Source organism: Drosophila sechellia, chromosome 3L (genome assembly GCF_004382195.2).
Source record: "Drosophila sechellia strain sech25 chromosome 3L, ASM438219v1, whole genome shotgun sequence".
Classification (NCBI taxonomy): domain Eukaryota; kingdom Metazoa; phylum Arthropoda; class Insecta; order Diptera; family Drosophilidae; genus Drosophila; species Drosophila sechellia.
The window spans coordinates 22,817,313-22,842,097 of record NC_045951.1 but is presented as its reverse complement, the minus strand read 5'-3'; the positions used below and the strand labels follow the sequence as shown (position 1 = coordinate 22,842,097).

At 41.2% G+C, this 24,785-nt stretch overlaps 2 protein-coding genes across 9 annotated transcripts in view; one reads left to right on the top strand and one right to left on the bottom strand.

Annotated features, from left to right (window-relative positions):
• The window catches only part of LOC116800896 (protein argonaute-3), a 66,915-nt gene extending 66,635 nt beyond the window's left edge, over positions 1–280 (bottom strand). Inside the window, exon 1 of the mRNA XM_032717331.1 lies at positions 254–280. The gene's annotated coding sequence lies outside the window, so the exon portion shown is untranslated. The remainder of the gene's footprint in view (positions 1–253) is intronic.
• Positions 1–24,785, top strand: part of LOC116800897 — a 60,759-nt gene that overhangs the window by 8,835 nt on the left and 27,139 nt on the right. For 3 of the 8 annotated variants that reach the window (XR_004361663.1, XR_004361662.1, XR_004361664.1), the window contains exons 1-2: positions 13,456–13,926; positions 13,987–14,193. Coding sequence is in view for 3 of the 8 variants with exons in the window: in XM_032717339.1 (XP_032573230.1) it covers positions 13,712–13,926; positions 13,987–14,193 (422 nt within the window). In the remaining 5 variants the exon portion in view is untranslated. Of the gene's footprint in view, positions 1–12,076; positions 12,206–13,429; positions 13,927–13,986; positions 14,194–24,785 lie in introns of those variants that run through there. The other 5 variants (XM_032717336.1, XM_032717335.1, XM_032717339.1 and 2 more) reach the window with 4 other exon arrangements.

The window sequence follows — 24,785 nt, the reverse complement described above, 5'->3', positions numbered from 1 at the left end:
CGTATAGACCAGGCCAGTTTTTAACCATTTTCGTCCATTTTGGCTGCACGCGTCGCGATACAAGCCATTTTCATAATTATAATGTAAAAAATTTGTACATTTTCTAAAATCAGTTTTACATTGGAATTCTAACTAAAAGGAACCATACCAATAAAATCATTTTCATATTTCATTTTTAAATTTTACCTCCGAAGTCCCAGCGCAAGTCATTTTGAAAAACGTTATATATATATATATATGGTTTGGTACTTACAAATTAATTCGACTTTTCAATTTAATTAAATCAGATTGACCACACACACAAACAGAAAAAACCTGATAAATTTATATTTGGTGCAGGGCACATTTGCGAAATCTACATTTCTATTGCTATCGATCAGAATACTTTGATAAGTGTGAACACGTGTTTCCACCGATATATAATTAATTAAAAATGGTTAATTAATTGTAATATAAAAACACCAAGACAATAAATGAGAGTTCGGTTTAAAAAATGGGTTAATTATATGCATAACTGACCAAACCATTTGTGTACATAATTTTCATTTTAAAATGGTAAGTGAGTACGCAGTCTTTTGCTATTGAGTGTAGGCAAAGACCATAGAATAACAAGATGCGTAACGCCATGCGATTTTTTGGCCGTGGCTCTAGAGGTGGCTCCAGGCTCTCTCTAGTTTTTGTTCGAGAGAGAAAGAGCGGAGCGCGCTACAACAAACAGCTATTTTCTACGCATACAGTGATAGCAGACAACTGTATGTAATTGACAAAATATGGTCTTCACCTTAGAAGTTCGTTGACTTTAAATATATATTATTTTTTATCAATGGGCACCATGCGAAAAATTCTTGTTTTGCATTGCCTTAACGTTATTATTATTTAAATAAAGCTTAGAAATAGTAATAGCCGAATCTGTATACATCACAAAATAAATTTCGAAAATGACTTTATATTAGAATACTTGTCATTAGAGTATTCAGCTTGCGACGTAAGAAAAATTAATAAGGCAGTGATTGTTGAGTGCTTGTGTCCGTCCGCACTTCGTGCCTCCAGATATGACTTTTGCAATAAACAGTTTTCATATTTTTATTCAATTTATTAATTTTTATTTTCTACTACGTATTATTTTTATGAAATATTTATTTCTCAATGTAATGTCTTCTTTTTGGAAAATTTTTGTTTCAAATTACAGTAGTTATAATAATTTCCTTTGTATTTGCATTAATTATTTAGTATATTTATGAAGTCATTTGACTTAATATGATGTATGTAAATGAACAATTTTATTATTTAAAATGCACATTAGATTCAGTTGTTTTTCAATTTCAGTTTTTTTTTATATTCCAATTTGATATTTTTAAAAAGCGCTCAATTTCATCATATTGCTACGAAATTGGCCAAAACTCCAAACATGTAAATTCGTTTCTTCGATCTGAATTGATTTCGGCCCCATCACTGTTGAGTGCGGATGCATTTAAGAGCCGGGCTTTAAAATCTCCCCCCGAGGGAGTGTATTTAAAAGTTCGCCAATTTCATCAAATTTTAAACTCAAATTACTTTTAATTTCATTAAAATCCAGTTCTTTGAGATTGTTGTAAATGTTTTTGAAGCTGTTCAATCAGTTCAATGAACTCCGTGGTAGCAGTGGGATGAGACGTAGTCAATGGTATTTCCGTCGAAGAGAAGACCTTGGCAGGTTTGAGCTCGCAGGGTAAATGTGACACAGGCCGACTTAGTGCAGTTAATGGCTATGTTCCATTTGGCAGTCCATCGCCCGATTGCATGCAGCCATTCCTGAACTGCATTGGAAGCGGATTGCAAGGATGAGTACGACGCAAGCTTCGTCGGTGTTGTTGACGGGAGTTGGCATGTCAGCAGTGTACAGGGTATACAGGAAGGGTCCAAGCACACTTCCCTGTGGAACCCCTGCGTGAATGTGATCCAGGCTTGACCGAGAGTCTCTGCTATACTACTCTACTGTCTACTGTAACATTGAAGTTACTACCTGGATATGATTTTGCAATAGAGTGCCGAATGGTTGATGAGAGATATTTGACCTAACAAGGATTGCCGCACCTCCGTGTTGTCTGTCATCCGGATGGTTGGCAGTATGTAGGGTAAAGCCATAGACCCTGAAATTGGACAGGGAGGAGAAGTGGGTTTCTGACAACAGGAGGATGTCTATGTCGTGAAGCTCAATAAAAGCGAGGATCTCATTGGTCTTCGAGGAGGACCCATTTGAATTCCAAGCTGCTATCTTATGAAGACCCATTATTAAATGCATAGGGCGAAGGGCGGGTCTGGAGACGTAGTTGCATCAACGTTTCCACTAACGACATTACTGTCAATACTGACATTATTCTGTCAAGCCTATAAAAAAGAACTTCCAGCTTGGAGTCCAGGTTGGTAGTTACATTAGAAGCAGTAGCGGCAGGCGAATGAATTGGTCGAACAGCAGGCTGAATGCCTCTGACAACAGACGGCAATCCAGCGCCATGGGCAGGGGATCCGTTTATAGGGCCAGAAGCGGTGGGTTCGTTGGTCTTCAAATGATGCTTACGAGTATAAGCTTCTTTTAGGTATTTAATGCAACCTTTAAAGTTAGCTGCATGGGGCTTTTCACAGTGATAGCAGCGTCTGGCATCATATTGCTTGAGCCTACACATTCTCTGCAAATAAAATGCCGAGAAAAATACGTTTTGGTATGACAATAGCATTGACATCTATGGCTTTGTACAGGCTCGAGTTGCCTACGTGGTTTCTCCCATGTCACTCGACATAGCGCTTGCAAACGACAAAAATATTCTTAACAAGCTTGTTATGTTTCGCTTTCTTGAGAGCAATAAACCTCATATTAAGAGGGAATGAGGTCGACTTATTGCGTAGAGTATACACACGTACAACGCTATGGCCTTCTTTCTGTAGGCATGCGATGATGTCCTCCGATGAAACTCCATGTTGTATGTTACGATTCTGTACGGTCGGTCCTCGGGGAGCTAGTGATGGTGAAATAATGATCCTTTCTCTAGAAAATGCCGAGCCCCCTGCCCATAGGTATCCTAGGTGTTGCACTGAACAGCGCAGTCTTGATGGTGTAGGAATCTCCTACAAGGACGTCCAGTTCGCTGCGAAAAGAAAAACATCATTCTTGTTACCTTAGAGTGATGGATTGGCTTCGTGGTCGGGGGGTAAGCTTGGTTAACACTAGCCTGCTGGTTGTTGCGTCTTGTTTTCCTTGAGACACGAATAAGGGCGTCATTCGATGAACAAGGCTCATTATCGTCAGTCGAGGATACGACGGCCATATCGAAATCTTCTTCATTGCTTAGGGGCTGGAAACGATTTGTGTAAATGATTGAAGGCTGATCAGATGTTGCCTTCTTTACCTTCTTTGAGTGGAGGGCTGTGCCTGCTTTCTTGTTGTTTCTTCCTTTATCTGGTGTAAAGGAGACATCTTGCCATATTACAGAAGGTTGGCGATCCGCCACTGAGCTGCTGTGAGTCGTGCTGGCAAAAGTTAAACATACGTTGCCACTTAGCGTGAAAGTGGACGAGATGGTTGAACTTGGTGATGTTATTGTGAGGGAAGTACTGAAAATTGTTTTTGAAATACTCGTCGTGGACAAGGCAGAGTCATTATTCGGCAAGTTCTTCAGCAAATGCTCTCGAATCTCTCTTGGGCCCGCGCCAGCAATTTCCTTCATAAACTTATAGTTTTTTTTTTTTTTTTACTTTGCTTTTTATTTATTGAATCTTCTTGTATAAGAACTAACAATAAGTTTAAAAATCTTAACTATAACAAGTATTTTTTGAACAGTTGTATTATTTTTCCAACTGTTCTATGATTAAACGGCCCTAATAATTTATTCGCTGGGTTGGTAGGTCGTTTCGCCGGAGACGGGAACGGCTGCTGAGCTGGATTAGACCTCGCGCTAGGTGGTTGGGGTGCGTGTAAAGCTTGCTATGGTATTTTTCCTTAAGTTCCGTGATTGCGTTGGTAACTGATGGGATATTTAAGTCTCTTTGGATGTTTTCACTCCGAACGTACCACGGTGCCCCAGTGATGGTTCTCAGGATCTTTGATTGTGCTCGCTGTATGATGTCAATATTGCTGTTGCTGGCATTGCCCCATAACTGTGAGCCATAGGTCCAGATAGTTTTCAATATAGAATTGTAGAGCAAGACCTTGTGATCTAGGCTGAGCGGAGAACCAGAGTTGATGAGCCAGTGTAAGTTGTTGGCTTTGAGTTTAAGTTGGGTTTTTTTGGCTTCAATGTGCCTGCGCCATGTGAGTCTTCTGTCAAGGTGTACTCCTAGGTACGCTACCTCATCTGCTTTCGGGAGTGGTATGTTGTTCAACAAGAGCGGAGGACAGTCTTGTCTGTTTAGCGTAAACGTCACGTGCTTGCATTTTTGCTCGTTTACTTTTATTCGCCAGTCAGAGAGCCACTTCTCAATGTCGATGAGGTACAGTGCCAACTGTGCTGTAGCTTGGATAGGGGACCTTGAACGGCTAAGGATAGCTGTATCGTCGGCAAATGTGGATACTGTTAAGCGACTATTTGTAGGGATGTCGGCTGTATAGATGAGGTATAAGGTTGGCCCAAGAACGCTGCCTTGGGGGACTCCAGCCTCAATTGTATGATCAGTGGAAGTGGCAGTGTTGCACCGCACTGTAAACTTTCTGTCATAGAGGTAAGACTTTAGAAGTTTGTGTGTGCTTTCGGGTAGGGATGTTTTAATTTTAAACATTAGGCCGTCGAGCCAGACTCTGTCGAATGCTTGGGATACGTCTAAAAATACTGCTGTGCAGTATTCGCGATATTCAAATGCAGTTCTTATTTCCGTTGTAATACGATTCACCTGTTCAATGGTTCCATGGCTTTCGCGAAATCCAAATTGGTGGGCTGGGATTATATTGTGGTATATCAGATGTTGATTAAGTCGGATCAGCAGGCATTTTTCGAATAGTTTCGAAATACATGAGAGTAGACTTATTGGTCTGTAAGATGAAGCGACTGTGTGGTTCTTACCAGGTTTTGGAATCATTATGATAATAGACCTCTTCCATCGTTGTGGGAAGTAACCAAGTTTGGTGATGGCATTAAAGAGCTTGGTTATGTAGCGAACTGCAGAATTTGGCAGCTGGATGATCATTTCCGGTGTTATAAGGTCGCAGCCGGGGGATTTTTTCGGGCTGAGATTGTCTTTGATTATTTTAGTTACTTCTTTAGGACGAAACACAATTGGGGTGTGTTGCTGGTGGCGGTTTACGGGATAGGACGGTAGCGCGAATGTGCTAGTAGCCTGGTTTGGCGTGAACACATTTTGTAGGTGAGCGGCAAATGTGGTGGCTCTGTCTTCATCACTACGGGCCCAACCACCTGAGGAATTCCTTATCGGCAAAACGGTTTCAGTCGGTGGGCGAAGAGTTGAGTGGGTTCACCACAGTGACTTTTGTTTTGTGCCTGTTGGTGTGAGTTGCTCTATGTATCGGCGCTGATCGTCGTCCTCTTCTTGTTTCAGAGCGTTGGCCAGTTTCCGTGTGGCTACTTTTAGCTTTTGTTTTGCAGTTGGGGATCTGGAAGATTGCCATTCTCTGCGTAAGCGTCGTTTTACGTGGACGAGTTGCTCGATTTGTACGTTGGTCTTTTTTGAATTAATTGTATTATTTGTTATTTTGGGTGTTGCAGTAAGAGCTGCTGCAGTAAGGATGGATTGCAATGCACACGTGCAGCTCTCTATATCAGATTCAGTATTGAGTTTTGGGCTTAGCTCAATATGTGAACTTATATATTTTTTATACCTGAGCAGTATACGGCCGCTAGTGTAAGGAGAGTGTTGTCATCCAGCTGAATGTTGATAGATGTGGCCTGAAGATTATTTTCCGCAAATTCTTTGTAAAAGTGGTGCTTCATACGGTTCCTTATGAGTATGGCGGTGCCACCGTGTGCTTTTCCGTCGGGATGATTTGTACCGTAGAAATGGTAGTCTCTTATTTGAAAATTGTATTTGCTTGTGAGATGAGTTTCCGAAAGAAGCATTACGTCGATATGCTTCTCATGTAGGAATTGAGCTAGCTCAAGTTTGCGCTGTGAAACGCCATTGGCGTTCCACGTAGCTATGCGTAAGGTAGCCATTATTTATTTGATTGTTGGGCTACAAGCATTTGTATCAAAAGGTTTTGATTACGCATCATGTCTTGAATGGTGGTCTTCATAAATGTCATAAATTCCATCATGCTCTGTTGTAAGGCTTGCATCATAGCTTCAGTGTATGTTTCTTGCTGCGCAGCTGGGTTATAGTTTGGATTTGTCTCTGATGGTATCAGCGTAGCTGTTCCTTGGTGTGCCCGCGCCGTGTTCATTCTTTTGTGAAGACGGATTTTCAGCTCTTTGTAGATTGGACAGCCTCTGTAGTTTGCTGTGTGATTGCCCCCACAGTTATTGCATTTTTTCTCGCATGCATTTTTTTTGTTAGTTTGACACTGTTTGGAGTCGTGGAGATCTCCACAGACTACGCACACCGGGCGAAGTGTACAATACGACCTCGTGTGGCCATACTCTTGGAAGTTTGTACATTGTACAGGAGCGTTACGTTTGTGCGGCTCTTCTACCGTGATCTTACGGTGCAGAAGGAGCTAGAGTTTGTAAATTGGGTGAACCTCGTTTTTTCTAGGAGGCTTGTTTTCTGGTTCAAGCTCAATCTTGAAGAGTGGTTGGGGCTGCCTGTTTCTGTTTTTGATATTGAACACGCTTTTGGCCGAAAATCCCTTTTCCTTTAGCGCCTCAGTTATCTCTTCGGACGTAACATCAGACTCAATGCCCTTCAGGACTACTTGCAGGCCCTTACTGCTTTTAAGCTGGTAAGTGTAGAAGCCTATTTTTTGTGCGGTAAAATAGTTTGTGACTTTTCTGTAGTTGTCGTCCGTTTTCGTATGAAGTTTGATTTCATTGATAGTACCTCTTACGAGGGGAATTATATGAAAGCTATCTTTTCCAATAAGGCCAATCAAAGTATTTACAAAACCGCTTGTGCTCTTCTCGCGGATGTATATTGGCGGAGGTTTTGTTTTCTTCGGTTCGATATCAACGGATCCCAGCGGCACGTCCTCAGCGGTATCTACCAGCAAGGCAAATCTGTTGGTATTTGCAGGGGCTACATTTTTGATCAAGGTAGAGTTGTCGCGTGTATTTTTCGGCTTGTTTTCCAAATCTGAATTTTCCGGGCTGAGCTTTCGCTTTATTGTAATGTAGCGATCCATTCCAGTCTGCCAGGTCGACCCAGCTTTTTTGTTTACGTTTTCGTTTTGTTTTGCTGGTAGTGCAGCAGTACCGTTTATTGCTTGCGGTTTTGCTTTCGCTGACTCAGTCAGAGCGTGAGCGGGTGCAGCCGATGACGAGGTAGAGCGGGCTGTCGGTCTATCTCCAGCTGTTGTTGTTGGAGGTAGCGGGGCTTCTGTCGGAGCTAAGAGAGCGGGAGAGCAGGAGCGCGCTCTTTCTTGATTTGTGGGTAGAAGAAGGTTTCTTTGGCTATGGGTTATTGACCGCTCGATGTCTGCGTTTGGGGTTATCGGTGAGACGTAGGAGAAGTACGCGTTTTTGCGTTGAATTGAGAGCCGGCGTTCGTCTTGCTCGCGCTGTCGCTGAGCGCGAGTGTCGTTCTGACTCATAGTTTTATAATTTAAGATAACAAATCACTATACATTTAAGCGATCTTGCATCGCATAGAGCGTCTCTTTCGCTTTCGGATTTTTTTTTTTTTTTTTTTTATTAAGTTTACTTCATTTGGCGTTCACTTCAATCAAAACAACCGATTTTGTGCGGAGCTCGATAAAAAAAACGTCTTCACACTTCGGCGGTCACGCTTATCACACTTATAGTGCAGTTATTTTTGTGGTGGACCATTATTTTCCGTTGATGATTAAATGTTTAGCGACCCGAATTTTTTTTTAATCTTTTTTACTTGACATATAAGAATGTTTTTATGTGGCAACTTAATTTGATCTGTTTAAAGTGTTTTAGTTTTCATTGCGTGTTTGTTACCAAAGACTAACACAAGTAGTAGTAGAACAAGGGACAAATACTATAAATATATAGTAAGTCCTCCTAGGTCAAAACCCGATCGTGGTGGTGGTGGAGGGTGGAGTCGTTTAAGACTTCTTCTGACTCTAGCATCAGCTTTGGCTGCTGCTGCGGTTCCTAGCTTTCTGGCCAAGCTCATTGAGTGTACATTGAGCCGTTTCATGTATTTCTCAGAGATGTTTTTGAGCTTGTCTCTGAGCTTGGGTACCTTGAGATTGTGTTTGATTTCCCTGGTTCTTATGTACCAAGGAGCTCCAGACGATTTGAATCCATCAGCAGTGACGTGGAATGTTCGATTTTCCATAAAACTTTTAATAACCAAATACAGCTGCAGTAAAAACAACATATTTGCTGTGTACAGGATGTCCAGGGTGCCATACTCCGTCAAATGGCTGTTGTTTGTCAAGAATGGCAGCTTCTGCAAACTCTTTCTTTTTCATAGCCTTTAGAGCAAGTTTGACTACTCTATATAGTTGCTTAGGGGTACCTGGTACGGTTTAGGCTTTCCAGGGGAGGGAGTATGCTAATGGGCCTGTATGAGTAAACGTCATTTGGTGGTTTTTTTGGGCTGAAGAATCATTATTAAACTTGCCGATTTCCAGGCTTTCGTAAAAATACCCCCGATCAAGAATGCTGTTCTATATTAAAACCAGAAACTGAAATGCTTGATCTGTAACAGACAACTATACCGACTTATTTTCAAATATACTAAGTGGATGGCGTCTAAGATAAAAATTCTTGTTAGTGATTTTGAAAACTCCAAGACAGCACAGCAATATATAAGCACCAGGCTTTTAAATAAAAGCCATAACAGCGACATATATCCGGCCTATAATGAAGTGATCGAAGCAAAATTACAGTGCCGACCAGTGGGTATAGAAGTAATGGAAAATACTGCTCAAGTGCTATTACAAAATCTCTATATCGCCAACGATTCATAAAGTACTGGTTCACGGACTTAAAATCAATAATTCGGCGTTGGTTCCACTTGGAGGCCAAGGCGAAAATGCGAATGAAGCCCGAAATAAAATTTACAAAAGGGAGCGACTATTACATACCAGGATATATAGTCGAATCAATACGATGGGAAATATTTTTCACAGAGCGTTTGATTCCTCGGACCCACTATTAACAACAATTTGTTTAAAAGAAAGCGAGTGAAAAATAGGATAAAACCACTTCCGAAGGCAGTATAAGTATTTTGAAAATACAGTATAATTTTAATTCTGATACATCAGACAAAATTTTGGATTCATATTCTGATTCTGATTGGAGTTCAGATTCGGAAATTTATAATGTAGAACTAGAAGAAGAAGAGGGCGATTATTCATAAAGCAATATATCTATACACATTTATTATATTTAAAAAAACAATCAAATTTCGTTGACTCCTGAGTCACTCCGGTAGTTAATATGGGAGGCAAGCGAGGGCGTGGTCGCACAAAATTTTGTGTGTAAACTATTTGTGATTTAACAACAAAATGTACAAAGTTTAAAGTCTTTAGCTTAAATCGAATTCTGGTCCACACTGCAGTGTTACAGAACTGGCAAGAATGCTCATTTGAAAGGGTGATTCCATAAATTCTTCGACCTAACGATAAAGTCTTTCCAGCGCAAATTTAAAGCGTGTAAAACGCTGCTCAAGGTTGTCAGCGAACACTTCAGCTTTTTCCACGTAAGTGAGGCACCAGCCACCGGACGGATTTTTGATAGCCGATTCAGAGGGGGGCTGAGCTTTGAAACGTTTCGTTATCCGCCACAGTGAGTAATTTGAGCTCGCGTCTGTACCCAAGTTATCCAGGAAGTTGTCTATTTGTATCTGCTTTCTTCGAGCGGTTGGCAAGTAAACTTTAAATCCGCTTCATGCGTGGATCAACTCTTCGTTTAAGCCGAAGCAGCGCCAATCTTCTGGGAGTAAGTTGCAGTGTTTTGTGGGACTCTACTTCATGCGGAGTTCTCGGTGCAGCACGCAGGCAGTTTCTTTTATTTTACTCATGAAAAGAATTTGCATATTGACCTCACTGAATTGTTCCAGATGGATTTTATAAACATTGTGTCAGCATTTGGGTTATGAAACACCATCTTTTCAAACGCTTCCGAATGCAGCGGGAGATTTGAGGAGTCTTAAAACTCCCCACAAATCCGACTGCCTGGGACCGTCTTATCAACAGCGAAGTCGGCTGGATTGCGAGAAGGGTCAAGGGCGGCCAGGTCGAACGGGAAATAAGGAACCCTTGTCGAACGGTAAGGGCGCGTACTTTGGACGAGCACAAAGAGGAAGTACCTTGAACTAACGAGACATTGGTTGGACCTTGTAGCCTAGCGGGTCGTGCGCAAAAGGGGTAAAAGCGGGATCCCCTCGGGGATCTCCCCCTCCCCCGCATAAAAACAGTCAGGATATAGAAGGAATCAGGAATCACAAGGACGATTACTGCAAGTGAAGAACGGAGCAACGCAGTGGTTAGAAGGGACAGTGGAGTCAGTTAGCTTAACCTAGCGGAAGATAAACCCTGCCCCATAACATCCTATGACGAGGAAGGAGCAACGTCGCGCAGCAGACAGCGATCACTGTAGGAGTCCATTGTCGAAGTGTCGGAAAGTAAAGCTGTTCTAATCTGAAACTCTGTTTTCTCCTTGGTCGGGCAATCATACAGATCATAAATTCGTAGTGAACTAAAGAAAACAGTTCGTTGCAATGCATAGGGTGAGATGGAGTTTCAGATTCACAATATTGCAGCAACATCATATAAGAAACACGGAACGTAAATATATACGATATTTTTCTTACGCAAAATAAGTAACCATATAGAATGTATGAAAAGCAAAGCGAATTAGATTTGTTTGCACCGCTCCCTACTCATAGTTCTTTTCAAGAACAGAAGAGGTTTCTTATAATCCTCCTCAATCGAATATGTTTCTTTGGGAAAAGATGTAACATATCGAGTATTAAGTGTTTACTTACGACTTGTGGTACATTAAACAAAACATGATAACGTCAAAGAATGAAATTCTGTAGGTGTACAATATCTTAAATTCTATGTTAAGAAGTTCGTCAGTATATAACTAAATATAACTAAATAACAGAATGATAATAATTATAATTATACAACATATCCGCAAACATTTTTAAACTATTTTCGATATTTGGAAGATTACTGAAAAACTTTGAAAAAAATATATTCCAAATTAGTAATATGGTAGGACTAGCTGAGTATCGACAATCTAATAGTCGGGGTCATTTTTGTCATTTTTGAAATTTATTTAGGTATATCTTGTACATGAGAACGTTAAGTCAATGCAAAACAAGAATTTTTCACATGGTGCCAATTAATCAAAAATAATATAGATTTACAGTATAAGAAATTCTATGGTAAAGGGCATATTTTGTCAAATTTACAATGCATGAGCATACGTGTGCACACACAGAGTTGTCTGCTGTCATTGTATGCGTAGAAAAGAGCTGTTCGCTATAGAGCTCTCCGCTCTCTCGCTCTTAAACAAAAACTCGAGAGAGTATGGCGTTAGGCATCTTGTTATTCTAGTGTCTTTGGTAGGACCAGCTAAGTATCGGGAATCTAATAGTCGGGGAACTCGACTGTCTATTTTGATTTCAATTGGTACGAAATTGGTTCAAATGGAGGTATGTTTTATATGTGGTTAAAATTATAATAGAGATTTCCGTAGATTAGAGATTAGATAATAAAGAATAAATGTAAGATCTAGTGGCGGCTGCGAGCCCCGTCAAATACCGTGTTACATGAAAAAATCGCATAATAATAAAGCACTTTTCAGTTCATATTTCAATACAATTTAAATTTTTAAAGGAGTTATTAGCACAATAATGCTGTGTAATAAAAGTAAAACTGGTCAATAAGACTATTGACCGATGAAAGCCACATTCTACGCGCTAATGGCTTAATTTATGTATACCTATATCTAAAAAAAGCTGTATTTAAGTTCCCTCTTATTTTAAGTTACTGTTTAATTTTTTTCAGAGTAAAGAAGATGAACAAAGTATAATGATGCTTCCTATGGAAGTAACTGAGCCTTCTGAAACAATTGGTGGGACTGAGGAAATAAGAAGACGAAAACGATCCGTGAATAAAAATAAAACATTTAAACAGGTTAGTATGAAATATATAACAAAAACAAGAGAGAATACTATAGTCGGCTTCTCCGACTATCAGATACCCGTTACTCAGCTAGTGGAAATGCGAACGAGAAATTTAAACATTTTTCTGGGAGATCGATGGTAGTTTGTGGTAGTTTTGTATGGTTGTAGGGCATTTAGCGATTTCGAACGATACGTATTTCTTCGGTTTAGAGAACGAGATTTGGCATTGATGCGATATGTACAAGTTAACGAAAGTGAATGATAATTGCAGAGCGAAAGAAGAACGCTAAGCCAAAGGTGTAGGTGCGAGAGTACATGGGAGAGAGCGCAAAGGATGGGAGCGTTAAGTTTAACTGTGTCTAATGTAAGCAAATATAAATTTAGGTATTGCTGGCGGCTGCGTGACCCGACAAAGATAGTAATTTTCATGTGATAAAATATATTTCACGTTTTTAATATTCTTATTGTGTTTCTCTTTCTTATTTATTATAATCAGAGAATATAAGTTTGTGAATGGGCTGACTTAGATGCTTTTACTAGGTTACAAAGATAGTAATTTTCATGTGATAAAATATATTTCACGTTTTTAATATTCTTATTGTGTTTCTCTTTCTTATTTATTATAATCAGAGAATATAAGTTTGTGAATGGGCTGACTTAGATGCTTTTACTAGGTGTGTGGTATTTTTCCTCAAAATTTTTCTTGGACAACGTGTTTTTATGTTAGGTGAAAATAAGTATATTTTTTGTCTTTGTTTTTCCCACCAAATGTATGATTTGTGTAATTTCCCTACCAAATTTTAGTCAGCTTTATTATAATAATTCTCGGTTTTCGCCGTTCGCTGCGAGGAGTCGTTCCTTTGTCGTCGCGCGTAACCGCAACATGGCCGGACGGGTAGGGTTTCGTTTATAACGAAATTGCTAAGAGCTTAGAGAGAGCAACTTGTGCTACCACCGAAGAAGTGCCTCTTGTAATTCTAATGACATCTCTCTGTCCGTCCGTCCTTTGATTTGCTCAAAAATTGGATTTTATTGAATCTGACACCTTTGCTAGACACCTTTGCAAGCCATTTAAGCTGAGACTAGTCAATAATTTCACCCGAACTGGACCATAGGTTTGTTCATTGTCATTCCAATCTATCGATATGTTAAAAACATAAGCAAACTTAACGCTCATAAACCCCCAAAAAACGGCCACGTCCACACTTTTGATTTTAATTTATTTTTTAATATTTACTAGCTGAGTAACATGTATCGGATTTTGAGGAACTGATCTGATTCGTTCTATCTAGTTTTAATATACCTATGGTTGTTTTTTACAAGGGGATTTTAACAAACACAAAAGTATTTAAGTTTGCATTTAGCTGCTAAATATGTTTTCTCTGTTAGCCACGTTTAGCATGCTTGGTAGAGCATGTTGAATATGCGCACAAGGTGGAACCAACAAAGGCAGTTTTGATTCTTCGGTTTTCAGATTCCATATTATATCAAAAAGTGTCATGAGTGTGTGCGAAGTATGGCGCAGCATTTTAATATAATCATTCTTGTAATGCACTTAATTGCTTTATGGCATAGTTATGTTTGCGAAATCAATGTTGGAACAAATATTCATGAAATACTAGAAAGCCATTTAATGCCACTTGATCTCTTTACATTATGTGCAAAATGTCGGCTTAGGAACAAAATTTCGAATGAGTTTACTGCCGTTCTACACTTAATGACATATCACAGGTAAATGTTAATGAAATACCTATATATGTGTGATGCTAGATGTGTTTGATATGTTTTCAGAAAAATGATTCACAACTACATGACATCTAATTATCTTTCAAAGGAAATTTTAAATTCAATGAATATTAAAGAAAATGAACTCATCAAAAGTGGAATTAAAGGAGATACATATTTTGAAGGAAATCAGTCGAACGCAAAATCCTCTGATGTCTTTAATAAAATGTTAGTGGAAAGCGGCTCTTTACAATACAAATCACTGTTAAAAAGGTATTGAAATTCTTAAATATGATGTTTAACATGTGTGCAAATGTTTAATATACCTTTTAGTACATAGAAGTAATTTCAATTATTTCGCAAGACCCTTTATTCAGAGGGAAATAACATGAAATGTTTTTGTGTTTTCATTGTTCAAAAAATTGCCGCATTATTCCCGAGAATCCTGGTTAAATCAACAAGAATTTTTAGACTGTGTGTGCCGCGATTTGAAGGACATCAATAAACCTTTCTGTGAATATTGGAAATGTAGTTCGAAGGATATTGAAAAAATATAAAACTTATATACTTGCGTTTATATGCGCATTGCAACAAAGTGTTACTATGTCTTGGCTGCTCTTTTTATATCCGACACTCGTAGCATAAAAGTCGTAGTCTAGCATACTAGACTCGTTTAAAAAGGATGTAACATGTAGAAAAATGCGTTTTCGACCATATATATACATATAGTATACATATATACATGATCAGGATCAATAGCCGAGTCGATCTAGCCATGTCCGTCTGTCCGTATGAACGTCGAGATCACAGGAACTATAAAAGCTAGAAGGTTGAGATTCCGCATACAGATTCGAGAGACAAAGACGCAGCTCAAGTTTGTTGCCACGCCCTTTCTAAAGCACTAAAACCGCACAAAACTGCCACGCCCAGACTTTTGAACCATTTTTCAAAATTTTTTCATTTTTTTTTTTTAACGCACGCGCTGCCGTGTATCGTACGGCTCGATTCGCGAGAAAATATAGACGCGATATAAAAAATAGAATAGGAACGAGGAAATGAATATAATGTTAAATAATAAATAAATATTAGTGTTAGTAGGATCTAATTATGTAATAGAAAAGATAATATCGATTGCTTTAATAGCGGCAGAGAGTCAAGATTACAGATAATAGGATAAAGTCTATTATAGTCAGAACATAAAACTCTGTAAGGGTCATGCAACTCATAATTAGATCTACAATGATTTAAGATAAGGGGTATATAGTTTCTAGTGACTCTACTTGGAACCGAGAAGTTAAGCCGACTAATCAAGTCGGGACTCTCAACATCCCCACGAATAAGCTTACAAATAAAGACTGTTCCAAGCATAGTTCTACGGTTAGCTAGGGATGGTAAATTAATTAAAAGTAGTCTACTGGAATAAGGAGGTAATATATGGTTTGCATCCCAATTTAGGCGCCGCAAGGCAAAAAGTAAGAACTTTTTTTGGACCGATTCAATGCGGTCCGAGTGGACTGCGTATTGTGGACTCCAAACAGGTGATCCGTACTCGAGAATCGGACGGACTAACGAAATAAATAAGGTTTTAGTCAAGTAAGGGTCTTCAAATTCCTTAGACCACCTTTTTATAAAACCAAGCACACCCCTGGCCTTATTGACAATAGATGAAATATGGTCAGAAAATTTTAGTTTTGGGTCCAGAAGAACACCAAGATCATCAACTCGTGTTATTCTGTCCAGAGGGCACCCACTTAGAGTGTAAGTCGTGCGTATTGGGTTGGCACGACAAAAGGTCATAACTTTACACTTGGAGCCATTTAAGTGTAATATGTTATCACGGCACCATATTTGAAATCGGTCTAAATCGGATTGTAAGTCCAAATGGCAAGAAGTGTCCTTGTACTGGAGGCATAATTTAACATCGTCTGCGTACATAAGTACACGCGAATGTTTTATTATTAAGGGGAGGTCGTTAATGAATAAGGTAAAAAGAAGCGGACCAAGATGGCTCCCTTGTGGGACACCGGATGTGACTCGGAGAATAGAAGATAAGTAATTTTTAAAGAGAACTTGTTGTGTCCTGCCATTCAGATAGCTTGAAATCCAATTTAGAAGATCAACAGGGAAACCTATAAGATCTAGTTTTTTTATTAGAAGGTAATGATTAACAGAGTCAAATGCTTTACTGAAATCAGTGTAGATGACATCTGTTTGAAGATTATTTTTGAAACCCTCTATTACGAAAGAAGTTAGCTCCAAGAGGTTAGTGGTTGTAGATCTGCGTTTCATAAAACCGTGTTGACACGGTGATATGATTGATCTACAAAGGTGCTGCAAATGAGGAGTGATAACATTTTCGAAAAGTTTTGGGATAGCCGACAATTTAGAGATTCCTCTGTAATTGCTTGCATCCAGTTTGCTACCTTTTTTGTGAAGAGGAATCACAAAGGACTCCTTCCATATATGAGGGAATTGTGAAGATTCCAAAGATAAGGTAAACAGTTTCAGTAGAGGCTTGCACAAGGCTTCCGCACAGAATCTGAGCACACAGCCAGGGATTCCATCGGGACCTGGCGAATAGACCGGTTTAACACGCTGAAGATCGTTTAGCAGTGAGCTTTCGTTTATAGTGGGGCAAAATATTAGATTCGACTTAGATACCGCGTAAGAGTATGGCTGTTCGGAATGAGGTAAAGTTGAATATGTTGTTTGAAAAAACTTGGCGAATAGATCGGCTATTGCCTGATCCGATGTAACCGTAGTGTTTTCAAAAAATAGCGAGGAAGGGTGAGAACTTGTTTTTCGCTTAGTGCTAACGAAATTATAAAACTGTTTCGGATCCTGTGCAAATTGGAACTTACAACGGTTTAAATAATTTTTGTAGCACTGAGCATTAAGCACGGTAAAGTTTAACCGAGCGCTTAAATATTTACAAAGGATGGACTGAGAACCGGTATTTTTAAATTTCATATAGAGTCTGGACTTTACATTTCTTAGGTGTGTCAACTCTTTATTAAACCAAGGAGGTTTAGAGATTGACGGATAGTACATCGGAACACAAGAGTTAAAAAATGATTTAATTGCGGTATAAAACATATTAATCGCATCCGCCATTATGTTGCAGGAGTAAAGATCGGACCAATTAAAGCCAGCTATAAAATTGTTTAGCCTCCGAAAATTTGCCTTGCGAAAACAGGGAATTCGTTTTGTTGACTTCTCTGAATTTACTTTTAATACCGTACCTAAGTCTATTTCCACCTCGAAAGTAGGATGATATTGATCTTCAGGTTGAGTAAGAGGTACTACCCTGGACAGAAACACACATTCAGGACTTGTTACAAAACATAGATCCAAAAATCGACCAAGAGAATTTGGAATATAATTAACTTGCGACAGCGATAAGTCGAGCAAGCCGTCAATAAAGTCATGTTGTGCTAAAGGGAGAAGGATATTCGATTGTTTTTCTGGGGACCACATTGTGCCAGGTATATTAAAATCACCTAGAACTACCAATTGGTCCCTGTCAGAAATTTTATTCAAGATGGACTGGATAGCGGACAGATGATTCTGATATTCTGGGAATTCAGAAGATGGCGGAATATAGGAGCACGTAATATAAACTGATCTGTCGGAAAAAGACAGCTTTACACATACGAATTCCGAGTTACAGGAATCGTCCAAAAGTAACTCCTCCGACGCGAGGGTAGATCTAACCGCAATTAAGACTCCACCTCCCCGTCTGGAGGGACGGTCAAACCTATATATAGTGTACATACCTGGGAAGACTTCGGAGTTAAGTATCTCCGGCTTTAACCAAGTCTCTGTGAGCACTATAATATGGGATGCAAATGAAAGACTATCACAATACAATTTGATTAATTTGCTACGCAAGCCTCTAACATTTTGATAGGAGATAGTAAGTTTTGTAGTTAGTTTTTTGAAGAGGAAGAAGATGAAGAGGCGGATGGTGCAGTGGTCTGGCCACGTGAGGGAAGTTTAATTCCCACGGGCACCTTTTTCATATTTTTGATCTTAGCTTCAAACTCTTTTACCACCATACTATCCGGCCAAAAATCACCCGAACATATGGTCGAAAAGAGCTCGTTTGGGACAGTTATCTTGAAAGATGATATGTCCCTAGCGTAAGAGAAGTTAAATTTTTCCACTTTTATATTATCGGCTTTTGTTTTGTCTTGTATATAAGACAATACATCCGACGATGTTTGATCAGGGGAAAGCCGAGAAACAAAAATTTGTTTCTTTAGTGGAACCACCGCGAGGGGTTTTGGTGATGCAGATTGTCTTTCTGAAGCCCCAACTTGTGCCGGTAGTCCGGACTCAATGTTCCCTTGTGGTGGTAAACTAATCGAGACAGGTGGAATCACTGGTTGAGAAACCAGTGCAGACAATTCGGAATTTTTAGCAATCACAGGGTGGGGTCATTCCAGAGCTGATTGATCGGATTGCTCCGAATCTTTTTTAGCTGCCGAACTTAGCAGCATATGTGGATTTGCTGCGATTGACAGCTGATCAGTTGTGGAGTCCTGTTGATCATTTGCCCGTGGTTGCGGGGCCTTAGGCAGCCTACCACCAGCGGCTTTTTCATAATATTATTAGTCTCGTAACTTTTTATCGCACTGCCACGCCCACTTATTGAACCATTTCTCGAAATTATTTCATAATATTATTAGTTGTGTAAATTTCTATCTTTTTGCCATGCCAACTCTGACGCTTTGGAACAATTTAACATTTTTTTCTCATTTTATTCCCCAATCCTGTGGCATATTCTGTCCGTCAAAGAAGCTTACAGAGATTGTTTGTATCCCAAGAAATCCGTCCATCTCCCATGGATAGAAATCCTTTACTCACTGGCCCGTGGGTATGGGTTGCCACGGATCTGTTAGGTCCCCTACCCAAAGGCCAAAAATCAAAAAATCCATCACAACAAATTTTTGCAAAGTATTTGACAACTGTCTTTAAAAAGTCCAAACTTCTAAGTGGCAAACCGGTTTTTGCTAGATATGTAACGGGACTTTCAGAAAAATTCCTCAAAGTCGTGAACACGTATTCATCGGGGCGACGCAGCTGCAAAAATAAAACTGTACTTTGAAGTGGTCAAACGTTTGCTATTGTGCTCCGATTAAATTGATTAAAAATGGATTTTAAAGTTGAGGGTATTGTTCTTTTATGTTGTAATTTAAACAAAAACCTGCATGTCATTTTGTCCTGTGAAAATATTTTGATTGAACTAATTATTTTGTGTATTTTGTGAACGACTTTTGTAACTTTAGCTAACGTTTTAGTTATGTTCCCCCCAAAACGCTCGATGTGAAGTAAATTCTGTGTTTTCTTTATTGTTTTAAGATAATAAAATCGTTGAGTTTTGCTGCCGTAAGTTGCCGTTTGTGTATTGTCATGAATAAAGAAAAAGTTATCTTACTTTTTTTCGATATCAGATTTATGACGCTATCACTACTGTTGGGTCATGCAGCCGAAAAAACTGTGCAGTAGACTAAATTATATTCTTTAATATTGTAAGCCGAACTAGTCAGTGGTAGCAGTTGCGATGCCCATAGTGCACACCGCTGTTCTCGCACGCATTTATCTGTACGGCGCTCATTCCTTGTTTGTTGTTCTTAGCTACCTACGTTAAGCTTGGGCGCTGCATTTCGGCTGTCTGCCCCGCCAATTGCCAATTCGTCGTGTTTCGGAAAAGACTTAGCTTAGGCCTTAGCTGCCTTAAACAATTCGCAAAATAAACAGTGTCGTAATATAAACAAACTTTCTTCGGTTTTCTTTATTTTTCGCAACAGCTATTGAAAAAGCTCAATAGCTAAACATTGGTGACCCCGACGTGATTTCGTTAATTTGCATGAATTAATTAATGCACTTATATTAAATATAAATACATTAAATCGCAATCGGTTGGACAAGTGAGTGGAGATTTCGGTGATAGTGGCTGAGTTTAAGCAAGCTCGCATTGCATATATACATACATTGCTACATATATCGTTACGTGCATTGACCCCGCTTGCATTTTCGGCATCTATTTTGTGCTCATCTTCCCGCTGAACCGAATTAAAGGCAATTTGTTGCTATGCCCGCTGAAGGTGACAAAAACAGGGTGACCTTTTTAAAGCGCAAAGCCAATGCGCTGTTCAGCAGGTTGCGGAGGCTACAAACGTCGCTGTCTAGTGAGACGCTAAGCGGATACGACGAACCCACTCTTACGGTGAGGCTGGAGCAGATTGATGAGCTGCAAAGTGCCTTCAATGTTCTGCATACAGAACTGGAGGAATTGGACTTCGACGAAATTGGCAGTGAAATGAGCGAGTCTTTCGATGAATTCATCGTTGAATTCAAGGCTAGTGTGCGCGCAGAAATAGCCAAACGCAATGTGCATTTCGCGCCGCACTCAACGCTTGCGGATGGTGTTGTGCCCCACCAGTGTAGTGGTCCTCAAACGCAGCCGCGGCCGAGGCCGATGCCGTTGCCGCCTGTGCAGCTGCCAACGTTTGGCGGAGGCTACGCAAACTGGGCTGATTTTTACTCCGTGTTCACGAGCATAATCGACAGCCATCCGGACCTCTCCAACATTGAGAAATTTCAACATCTGCGGTCATGTTTGAGGGATTCAGCGCTGGAAACTATCCGATCATTGGAGATTTCAAACAGCAATTACGAAGCGGCTTTAGAGTTGCTTCAAAAAAGGTTTGATAATCGGCGTCTAGTTTTTCAGGCGCACATTACCGAGATTCTGGGTTTAAAGGTAGTACGGAATGATTCAGTGGCATCGCTTCGGGAATTGTCGGACAAGTTTAACGCTCACATTCGTGCGTTGAAGGGTTTGGGCACCTCTGAGCAAATCGCTGGCTGCATCATAGTGCAAGTGCTGCTGCAAAAGCTGGATGCGGCGAGCCAAGCTAAGTGGGAGGAGCGCTTGGAGGATCCGGTCTTTGCCAACCTTATTCCGTCGTGGGAATCGATGGCTGCATTCCTGGAACAGCGATGTAGGACTTTGGAGGCCGTGGATTGCGCCATGGCAACCTATGCGCCAGGTGTTCAGGTGGGCAGAAATCGCTCGACGCTAGTTGCTACCACCCAAAATTCTCTTGGTTGCATGCTTTGCCATAGTGCAGAGCATGCCATATATTATTGCCCGCAATTTAGAGACTTAGCGCCAGTAGATCGTCTGCGCGAGGCAAAGAGACTAGCACTTTGCCTAAATTGCCTAAAGGCAGGTCATCAGCTACGGCAATGCAGCTCGAGCCGCTGCCGCACCTGTGGAATCAGGCATCATACGCTGCTCCATCTAGATGGTCGGCCTTCCTCGCAGCCACGTGTTCCAGTGTCTTCAAGATCCCACACTGAGCCTTCTGCCCCGCTTTCGAATTCTTCTACTCTAATTGCCCAGGATCTCGGTAGTGACCTTGTGCTGCTAGCCACTGCAACCGTTCTAGTGCAGAATCGGTCAGGACTGTTCGTTCCCTGCAGGGCCTTGTTAGATTCTGGCTCTAAACTGCACTTGGTCACCTCTCGGTTTGCAAATCAACTGCAACTTAAGAGGTCGAGGTCGTCCGGCTCCGTCACTGGAATCGGGATTTCCAATTTCGTGACTGATGTATTCTCGACAGATGCGATTCGATCTGTCACTTCGGATTTCTCAACGAGCATAACAGCAGTTATCGCTCCCAATATCACGGATCGCCAGCCAAGTTCTAATGTGGACATTGGGGACTGGAAGATTCCAGAAAACCTGCAGCTCGCCGACCCGGAATTTCATAAAGCTCAGCGTGTTGACATGTTAATAGGAGCTAGCCTGTTTTATGGGCTGCTGTGCGTAGGTCAGATAAAGTTGTTGCCAGGACTGCCCATGCTTCAAAAAACTCGTCTGGGCTGGGTTGTGTCTGGAGGCTGCGCGCGCCCTTGCGGTAGCGCCTTAATAGCTTCACGCGTTCCTTCTTCAGCCAGCAAGAAAAACATATTTGTGGCAAATAGAGTTGCAGCCATTCAGGAGCTGACAGATGTCACGGCTTGGCGTTATGTTCCAACAGCTTTAAATCTGACATCTTATCCAGAGGATCCCTGCCGTCTGAGCCTAGCGAATCGTCACTCTGGGCGCATGTACCCGCCTATCTTACGGAGCCTGAAAGAGATTGGCCAACAGCTGTTTGTCCTGACAAAACAATTATTTCGCATTACCATGAAAGCGATCTTCATGCCGGACCTCGAGCTCTTCTGGGTGCAAGTCGATCCCAATATTGGCCTATTGGGGGGAGGAAGACGGTTACCAAGGACGTGAACAGGTGCATCAGATGTTTTCGGATTAAGCCGCGGCTGATAGAGCACATAATGGCGGACCTTCCCAAGGAGCGCTTGGAAGGATCTCACGCTTTTGAGGTGGCTGGTATAGACTTCTGTGGACCCTTCTTTCACAAGTCGGATAGTCGCAACAAGCCCGCGGTTAAATGCTACGTCTGCGTGTTTATATGCTTTGCAACCAAGGCAGTGCACCTGGAGCTGATCAAGGATCTCTCGACAGTTGCGTTTCTGTGCGGACTCAAGAGGTTCATATGCACCCGGCGGAAGCCGAAGCAAATTTGGTCAGACAACGCCAACAACTTTGTCGGCGCCAAAAATGAACTTCTGGAACTTCGAAGGTTATTTCTCAGAAGCGAGCATCAAGGCTCCGATCAGAATTTTTGCCTTTCGGAGACGATTGACTGGCGGTTCATCCCTCCACGGTCGCCCCATTTCAGTGGACTTTGGGAAGCAGCGGTGAAAACGGCCAAACATCATATCTACCGCGCTGTGGGTACGGCGGTTCTGACCTTCGACGAGCTGAGGACGCCGGTGTGCCACATCTCGGCAGTTTTTAACTCCAGACCTTTAGTTCCCATTTCAGAGAACCCTGCCGATCTGGATGTCCTCACTCCGGCGCATTTTCTCAATGGTGGTCCGCCTTCGTCGTTTGACGAGCCAGATATAACGGGCCTAAACTATAATCGGCTTGACTCTTGGCAGCGCATCTCCTTTCTTCAGCAAATATTTTGGTCGCGATGGAAGGAAGAGTACTTGACGTTGCTCCAGCAGCGTTCCAAGTGGCGCATCCCAAAGCCTGGCGTAGCCGTGGACAACGTCGTTCTTGTTAAGGACGAGAATCTACCACCAATGAGATGGCCTTTGGCGAGAGTCATGCAGTTGATTCCTGGCAGAGACGGCGTCGCTCGAGTTGCAGAATTGAGGACCGCGTCTGGAGTAATAAGGCGGGCAGTGAACAAGCTGTGTCTGCATCCCCTTGAGGACTTTGTTGGAAGCCAAGCTTCCAATGGGGGGAGGATGTTGGGTCATGCAGCCGAAAAAACTGTGCAGTAGACTAAATTATATTCTTTAATATTGTAAGCCGAATTAGTCAGTGGTAGCAGTTGCGATGCCCATAGTGCACACCGCTGTTCTCGCACGCATTTATCTGTACGGCGCTCATTCCTTGTTTGTTGTTCTTAGCTACCTACGTTAAGCTTGGGCGCTGCATTTCGGCTGTCTGCCCCGCCAATTGCCAATTCGTCGTGTTTCGGAAAAGACTTAGCTTAGGCCTTAGCTGCCTTAAACAATTCGCAAAATAAACAGTGTCGTAATATAAACAAACTTTCTTCGGTTTTCTTTATTTTTCGCAACAGCTATTGAAAAAGCTCAATAGCTAAACAACTACTATTCCTTCCAACATTCCTACTACTATTCCTTCTTTTATGTTTTTGTTGCTGCTGTGTTTTTGTCATTGGTGTTTTGTGTATAATTTTATATATTCATTTTAAAGCTTTTTATCTTTTTGTTTTTGATATCATAGGCGCTTCTTATAAGTGTGTGTTTTGGTGCACAGTAGAGGGCTTGTATGCAGAAAAAGTTCAGCCTGTGCTGAATTCTTTGCTTTGTAGTCGAGTATTGTAGTACTAGTTACATTTGCAAAAAAATTGGCACAAGGAAATAAAAAAAAAGCATATTCACGAACACTGCTTTAATTAAAATACTTCTTTTGAGATCAGACCCAGACATAACAGGTCAAAGAAAAATAAAAAAGAATGACACATCGAAATTATTATCGTCGACCTGTGATTTATTAGAGTTATTAGAGTGACACTTATCAGTGTGCGCTCTGCCTTGACGCACCCTCTCGATGGAATTCATCTGCATTGTGACGCCTTCGTAGATTTTTAGACCTCCGCCATCGTTACCGACGAATTGCTTGTATCTCCGGTGGGTGCTGCTTATCCAGTGCAGCACAGTCTTAGAATCTTAGTACGCAGCTGCCCTGCTTGACATTGTCCATCAGTCTCGTACCCAATACTGCTACTGACATAGTCCTTATCAGAGCGCACCTCGTCTTAGAGCATACGGAATGCGGATGCGTTCCTCGTCGATGAGGGTGACAGACGATCCTTCATCCAGCTGTGCGTAGGTGTCGACCTGCGTATTCTCTCGTACAACGTCAAGGGCAAGGTCCGGAATAGCAGGTGGCCTCTATCCGAATCGACACAACTCAAGATGCGATGCGATAATTTCTGGCTAGCGCATGTCGATCGGTAGGTAAGCCCTTCTAGAATTCACTTAATGTGGCATTCGTATCTGTCTGCTGATGTCGCAGCGGTCTTGGCTGCTCCTCTGATCTCCCTTGCGGCCTTCATCTGCGACTGGCGGACGTTGGGGATGTCCAGCTGAGTCATAAAGTAGGTAGTGGTCCCTCATCCCGCATCCATAGACGTCGCTTTCGCGAACATGCTTGCAGAACCGGGCCATCTATCAGTACTCCAGATGCAAAAAACCAAACCTTAACTTCTTCGCGGACTGGATCCGCGTAGCCTCAGAAGAGT